This window comes from Bubalus kerabau, chromosome 10, assembly GCF_029407905.1.
Source record: "Bubalus kerabau isolate K-KA32 ecotype Philippines breed swamp buffalo chromosome 10, PCC_UOA_SB_1v2, whole genome shotgun sequence".
NCBI lineage: Eukaryota > Metazoa > Chordata > Mammalia > Artiodactyla > Bovidae > Bubalus > Bubalus kerabau.
The window spans coordinates 31,813,479-31,821,697 of record NC_073633.1 but is presented as its reverse complement, the minus strand read 5'-3'; the positions used below and the strand labels follow the sequence as shown (position 1 = coordinate 31,821,697).

General features: G+C 40.1%; 1 protein-coding gene across 1 annotated transcript; it reads left to right on the top strand.

The window, feature by feature from the left end:
• Positions 1-6,983: 6,983 nt before the first annotated feature.
• Positions 6,984-7,937, top strand: LOC129622065 (olfactory receptor 11G2-like). The gene has a single exon (XM_055538984.1). The coding sequence runs from the start codon at positions 6,984-6,986 to the stop codon at positions 7,935-7,937; it is 954 nt and encodes a 317-aa protein (XP_055394959.1).
• The last annotated feature ends 282 nt before the right edge of the window (positions 7,938-8,219 follow it).

Here is an 8,219-nt window from a genome sequence, read left to right as displayed (position 1 = left end):
TGAATCTGCTCGAGCATCTACCCCAAACCAGAATCTGTCTGTTTTACTATTTTGTGCCTTTCACCAACTCTTCTGACATTAACAGGGGGCTGTCGCCGACCACCTTTCTCTGGAAAAAGTCAACTTAGGGCTCTAATTAATAAATCTCCTGGGCATGATAGGAGTGTTTCAATTCAAACCCCTTGGATGGCTTTCTAGTTTGCCTAACAGGTTTATCCATACTCTTGCAATTAACACACATGATTGTTCACAACTCCCCAACCTTGAAAGGCATGGGAAGCCAAAACATTCTAAAAGTCCTAATGAGCATAGAGTCCTTTAAGGGATGAAAAATTATTAGAATAGATAGTACTGGTAAAGGGTTTCATTGTTGAGCCAATGCTTGCTGCCAAGTGCCCATATCCCTTATCCATTGTGCACCTGGGAGTGCATTGGTTAACATAGTTGGAATGTAAGAAAAACAAGCAGCAGCCTTGAAATTAACCACATCAGACCTTTGAGCTAATTGGTTCTTTCTTTGTTGTAACTTACTGCACCTTTGCTCTATGAGAATGTAACTCTGTTTAGCACTTTCTGAGGCTGACATAGATTAGAAATATAAATAAAAAACACTTCAAGGGAAAATAAGTTTTCTGGTTGAACAGCCTTTATCAAAAAAGGGTCATAAAATGTCCACAGGCCTCCAAGGCCAGAAGATATTGTACACAACATTGTTTATGGGAAAGGTATGCAGAAAAAAATCCTGGTTTTGATAAAGACAAAACAGATGTAATGTTTGAGCTGACTCTGTATGACTTTGCATCTTTTATTTCCCTCTATGTACAAGTCAAGGTATAAAAGTTCCTTTTGAAAATAAAGTTAGGGGCCTCGCTCACCGAAGCTTGGTCTCCCCGTGTCGTTCTTTTTTTCTTTTTCCCTCCTTTTCTCTCTCTGTTCTTCTTTCAGGATGACTCCTTAGAACAAGAGCTTTATTGACTTTCTGTGTTAATCAAGGAAGATCAAGCCTCTTTCTCTTCTCTTTATTCTTTCTCCTTTATTCTCTTATTGTTCGACCCTGGACTACCAGGTTTCAACCCATTGTAAGACCCGTGTCATCTCTCTCTCGCCGACACTGTCTTTCCTGAGGGTACCCTAGGATCCTGCTGGGGCTGGACCCTGGCAGTCAGCCACCTGTTGCTCTGGCTAAGCCATGTGAAAATCACCATGGGAAAAGAATAAAAGCTAAATATAGCAATACAGATTAGTTGGGGTTGTCATACCCCGCTACACTGAGGAAAAATATAGTGTGGCACTTGGAACACTGGGTCAGCACAAGTTCAGAACACTGCTTGTGCAAACACTAAGATGTTTTCCTAAGGCATATGCAGGTCTATGACCTCCAGTGAGGTGATAACCCTTGTACAAGAAAATAACAAAGATAGTTTAAAGTAATCAATAAAATTGGAGACATGACTGGGGACACAGAAGGCTGACATCATTATAACACAACAGATACTTGTCTTTGCCAAGACACTAAATAAAAGCGATGAGGCTCCAAAGAGTCCCCTAGTCCCATCTTTAAAGCTTTAATTCTGTCTCTAGTTTCTTTTTCCCAAACTGTGTATCGGCCACTTTCAATCCCTACCTGCTGGGCTGGCCGCAGCACTACACCATTTATAATCCATCCCACTTCCATGTTCTATTTTTCTCGAATGAAAAGAAAAAGTTATTATTTAAGTTATTCACTTACTAATTTTGTTTATTTTCTGTTGCTCCCCAACCTCAATTGAATTGTTCTAGGTAGGCAGGAAATTTTTTCTGTTTTTAAAAACAGGCTGTATCCTTACTGTCTGTTCAGCACTTAATAAAGAATTGCTTATTTGAATAACCCTAGGCAATGACACCCCACTCCAGTACTCTTGCCTGGAAAATCCTATGGACAGAGGAGCCTGGTAGGCTGCAGTCCATGGGGTCTCGAAGAGTTGGACACGACTGAGCGACTTCACTTTCACTTTTCACTTTCATGCACTGGAGAAGGAAATGGCAACCCACTCCAGTGTTCTTGCCTGGAGAATCGCAGGGACAGCAGAGCCTGGTGGGCTGCCGTCTATGGGGTCGCACAGAGTCGGACATGACTGAAGTGACTTAGCAGCATACCAGTCTTAGCCCTAAAAATGCAACTTTCCAATGACCATCATAAAATAACAGCTGAAATGTCTCTAAAAAAAAAATTTGAGAATATTAGTGAGGAAAATTTGTTTTTCTCTTTCTTCAAAACAGAAAGAGAGTCAAATGGTATATCTTTTTATTGTAACAATTACAACGACCGCTACTATCATTTAATTATTCCCCAGGAAATTTTTGCAAAACCTGGTTCTTGAAAGCCCAAGAGAAGATCAGAACTTAATCCGCAAGTGCGCTATTCCTCAAGGAATAGCAGGGCTTGGGATTTCATTGTAAATAAAGACAATTCAAAACTCATCTCATCTGCTGAACAAATACTTTCAAAATATCAGGGTGTGGCTCCCAAATCTCAAAAGGCCATGATGCAAGGAAATGAATATAGACACCACCTTCATCTGGACTTTCATCTTGACTATAAATATGACCCTTGAAGCTGGGGAGAAAAAATTCTTTTAAAATTCACTCTTTGTTTCTCATGGCAGGTTACAAACTGGATTGGCCATATCAAAAGTCCCTCACATGCTATGGGAATATTTTATTTCCCCTCTCTGACTTTTCCTCTTGGCACACATCCAAGGAGTGAGTTAAATTTTTGCATGCCCTATTTCAAATGCTGAGATTTTTGCATACATGGATTTACTGACAAGTGTTTTCTTCTTGTTCTAATATTGTAAATATCTGATTACAATAAAATTCAGAGAATTTTAAAATATTAATTTTCTCTTATTTTCCTGAGCTTTAGGAAATACACCTAATTTTCTGATTCCTTTAAAATACTGATGGGTACTGTTTACAAAGAGACCTGGGGACTTTATTTTTTAAGTGTATAATGCTAAATTACTGGAAGTGGATTTATTACCAATATTATAATGAATTTTGTTTTTTGTTCAGTAGAAATAATATGACAAATCTCTGATTCCACTCTGATATCACAGCTCTCTAACCCACATATTGTGCTCAGGATCACTAATTTTGTGTGTCTTCCTTAAGTGATAAAACACCATTCAGCATCTGTATGTTTCCTGTTTCTTGCATTTGTAGGATATTCTTTGGATTGTGGCTTTATACAGTTAGTATTCCCAAGAAATACTGTAACAGGAGACCCAAACAGGGTGAGTATTGACATTGATTTGACTTGCCACTGTTAGGGTGCCATTGTCAATTGCATTGCATGCTCAATCACTCAGTCATCTCTGACTCTTTGCAATACAATAGACTGTAGCCAGCCAGGCTCCTCTGTCCATGGGATTTTTCCAGGCAAGAATACTGGAGTGGGTTGCCATTTCCTCCTGCTAGAGATCTTCTCAACCCAGAGACTGAACATACATCCCCTGTGTTTCCTGCATTGCAGGCAGATTCCTTACTGCTGAGCCATCAGGAAGTCCTTGTCAGTAAAAATGAGCAATTTCAATATAATCAAACAGGGTTTCAAGGTATCAGGACACACACTGCAATATAAAAGACAAAAATTAAATGAGTTTTAAAAATTCAGTCAAATGAGTTATGAAGCTACCACTAAGATATGTGTGTTAGCTGAGCTTTTTCTTCAATAAAAGCAGCAGAATAATTTGTGGATATCTAAGGGTAATTTTGAAGCTTATTCATATGAATTGCCTCTTAATGTTATGCTTTTTCTCTTTGTTTCTGCATATTTTGTATTCCCTGCATGTGCTTAAGTACAATTTATATGTTCTTAAGTGAAAGACACTCTCATTTATAGTGACTAGCCAAGATTCACCAGCTCCATAGCTTCAGTTACTAGACAAGATGACATTTATTCTTTCTCAGCTACTGTACAAAAGCTGCAGTTGAGAAAAATCATACAATTATTCATGATAAAAATCTTAAATAGTCTTCTTTTACAAAATCTTGTTTCACAATTGCAATAGATCAAAGGAGACTGTCTTTGAGGACAAAATACACACACACACACACACACACACACACAGAAGCACCTGTGCTCCACCTGATATAATGTGATTGCCCTGGGATTTCTTTGGAAGGAATGATGCTAAAGCTGAAACTCCAGTACTTTGGCCACCTCATGCAAAGAGTTGACTCACTGGAAAAGACTCTGATGCTGGGAGGGATTGGGGGCAAGAGGAGAAGGGGACAACAGAGGATGAGATGGCTGGATGGCATCACTGACTTGATGGACGTGAGTCTGAGTGAACTCCGGGAGTTGGAGATGGACAGGAAGGCCTGGCGTGCTGCGATTCATGGGGTTGCAAAGAGTCGGACACGACTGAGCGACTGATCTGATCTGATCTGACGAGAAACAAACAGATTGAGCTACCAGCTTGCATTCAGACTTGATAAAAGCTATATATCCCCATGAACAATGAGAATACATAAATAGCAGTCCTTTCACTTTAGGTGCCAAATGTGATAGCCAAGAGGAGGCTTCTAAGAAAGCAAGACATACAGCTTTGATTCAATAATTGCAAACTAGGGGAAAGAAGGGAGCAAGAATGATTAAGCAAGATATTCCATGTCAAGATTGTCTCAATAGAAGATGCCTAGAATGAGTATAAAAGTGTTTCAGAGGTTATGTGTAAAAAAGAGAAAAAGAGACCAAACACAGAAAGCAGCTATGAAAATAATGGAAATGCCGTGCACACAAATCAAAATCTTTTCTCTACGTCACAACTTTTTTGCAGCAAAATGGGCCAAGTCTAGTCACATTTAACAGGGCAGTCACTCCAAGTAGTTGCTCTCCTTAAGGTCCGTTGCCCCAAGTGGTATATCTAGTTTGCATGTTCACTGGAGAGTGAGTATCAAAATTTTCAACCTGAGATATTTAGGTGTCAAAGGTTAGGGCTCTTATGCTGTGGAGCTGAATCCAACAGGCTGGACAGAGAAAAAACATTCCTGTATGCCAAACATGTTTAGTACAGTCACATAATATACCACCTGTGCTGGTACCAGAGACCCTCTTTTCATCATTACTTAACAATGTCTTCAGTTCAGTTCGGTCGCTCAGTCGTGTCCGACTCTTTGCAACCCCATGAATCGCAGCACACCAGGCCTCCCTGTCCATCACCAACTCCTGGAGTTCACTCAGATTCACGTCCATCGAGTCAGTGATGCCATCCAGCCATCTCATCCTCTGTCGTCCCCTTCTCCTCCTGCCCCCAATCCCTCCCAGCATCAGAGTCTTTTCCAATGAGTCAACTCTTCGCATGAGGTGGCCAAAGTACTGGAGTTTCAGCTTTAGCATCATTCCTTCCAAAGAAATCCCAGGGCTGATCTCCTTCAGAATGGACTGGTTAGATCTCCTTGCAGTCCAAGGGACTCTCAGGAGTCTTCTCCAACACCACAGTTCAAAAGCATCAATTCTACGGCGCTCAGCCTTCTTCACAGTCCAACTCTCACATCCATACGTGAATACTGGAAAAAACATAGCCTTGACCTGACGGACCTTTGTTAGCAAAGTAATGTCTCTGCTTTTGAATATGCTATCTAGGTTGGTCATAACTTTCCTTCCAAGGAGTAAGCATCTTTTAATTTCATGGCTGCAATCACCATCTGCAGTGATTTTGGAGCCCAAAAAAATAAAGTCTGACACTGTTTCCATTGTTTCTCCATCTATTTCCCATGAAGTGATGGGACCAGATGCCATGATCTTCATTTTCTGAATGTTGAGCTTTAAGCCAACTTTTTCACTCTCCACTTTCACTTTCATCAAGAGGCTTTTGAGTTCCTCTTCACTTTCTGCCATAAGGGTGGTGTCATCTGCATATCTGAGGTTATTGATATTTTTCCCAGCAATCTTGATTCCAGCTTGTGCTTCTTCCAGTCCAGCGTTTCTCATGATGTACTCTGCATAGAAGTTAAATAAGCAGGGTGACAATATACAGCCTTGACGTACTTCTTTTCCTATTTGGAACCACTCTGTTTTTCCATGTCCAGTTCTAACTGTTGCTTCCTGACCTACATACAGATTTCTCAAGAGGCAGGTCAGGTGGTCTGGTATTCCCATCTCTTTCAGAATTTTCCACAGTTTATTGTGATCCACACAGTAAAAGGCTTTGGCATAGTCAATAAATCAGAGATAGATGTTTTTCTGGAACTCTCTTGCTTTTTCCATGACCCAGCGGATGTTGGCATCCAATGTCTTAAACAAGCACAAAAAGAAATATTCCCTGTATCCTTTTTTTATTCTCAGTGAGACAGAACCTTTTGAAATTTCATTTGCTATTATTATCAATATCACTAATTACAAAAAACTAATTTTACATAATACTTTAGAAATTCCATATATGCTGATTTGTATGTACTATTCTTTTTTATGGTAAATAGATGAGGAAACACACATAGAAAGTTAAGTGAGTTACTCAGAATTACAAATTTTACACTTATGTGTTATCCAGATTCCCAATCTAGTTTAATGTTTGTGCCAAACCATGTTCTTATTTATATTGTTATTTGCATCTTATCAAAATGAAGGGCTTCCCTGGTGGCTCAGCGGTAAAGAATTCACCTGCCAATGCAGGAAGATATCCTGGAGAAGGAAATGACAATCCATTCTGGTATTCTTGCCTGGGAAATCCCATGGACAGAGGAGCCTGATGAGCTATAGTCCATGAGATCACCAAGGAGTCAGACATGACTACCTGACTAAACAACAACATCAAAATGAAATCATACTCTTGGACAATAGTAACGTTATGATGATCACAGTTTGGGTGCTTTAAAACAAAATTCATTGTTTATTACTTAATCCCCTCAAAATGGTAATGAAGTTAGGATTTTTCAGGAAGAATCAGTATACTCTGTTAAAGTTCAGTAACTTCTGTCATCCCATGTCTTCCAGACTAATGAATGTGTCCAGCAGAGAAACCACCCACTCTGTTACCCACTTTATCCTCCTGGGCTTTCCCTCGAGCCCAGAAATGCAGCTCCTCTACTTCGGGCTCTTCTCAGCCGCCTATATCCTGACCCTGATGGGGAACACAGCCATTGTCTGTGCTGTGTGGTGGGATCAGCGCCTTCACACCCCCATGTACATCTTCTTGGGGAATTTCTCTTTCCTGGAAATATGTTATGTCACCACAACCGTCCCTAATATGTTGGCCGACTTCCTGTCCTCAAGCAAGTCCATCTCCTTCGTGAGTTGTTTTGCACAGTTCTACTTCTTCTTCTCTTTCGGGTGTGATGAGGGCTTCTACCTTTGCATCATGGCCTTTGACAGGTATCTTGCCATCTGCCGTCCTCTGCATTACTCACGCATCATGACTAAAGAGCTCTACACTGGCCTTGTCATCTTTGGGTGGTCCGGTGGGTTCATTCTCTTCCTAACCCCTATTGTTCTCATTTCACGGTTGCCCTTTTGCAACCCAAATATCATCGACCATTTTATGTGTGATCCTGTCCCATTGATGATGCTGTCCTGTTCTGAAGACACCACCACGCAACTCATTTACTCTGCTTTCAATGCTGTTTTCATGACTGGCACCTTTCTCTTCATCCTTTGCTCCTATGCGCTAGTGATTCTGGCTGTGTTAAGGATGCCCTCAGCAGCCAGCAAACGCAAGGCTTTCTCCACTTGTGCTTCTCATCTGGCTGTGGTAATTCTGTTTTTTGGCTCTGTTATGGTGATGTATGTTAGTCCTGGATCAGGACACCCAGTGAAAGTGCAAAAAATTGTGACCTTATTTTATTCTGTAATAACACCCCTCTGCAATCCTCTAATTTATAGCCTCAGGAACAATGAGATGAAGGCTGCTCTAAAGAAAGTCTTTTGGGCTGAAATATCTGTTCTTAAAACATAAATCAGAAGTCATAGTGAACTAAGTTGCAACACAAGCTATCTGTCTGAATAAGACACAAACAGGATGGTTTTCTAGAAAACTTAATAATAATTTTGGTTAAGGAACTGTTACAATAAAGCCTACTATTATCATAAAAGTCACCCACTACATGACAGATTAGTCTTTTTTAAGAAATAAAATTGTCTTAAGAAAATTGATCTTTTCATTATAACCAAGCTTCTAAAAGGAAGTATAAATCTGCTTTGTATTTCAGAATTGAAACAATATATAAGGATTCAACAG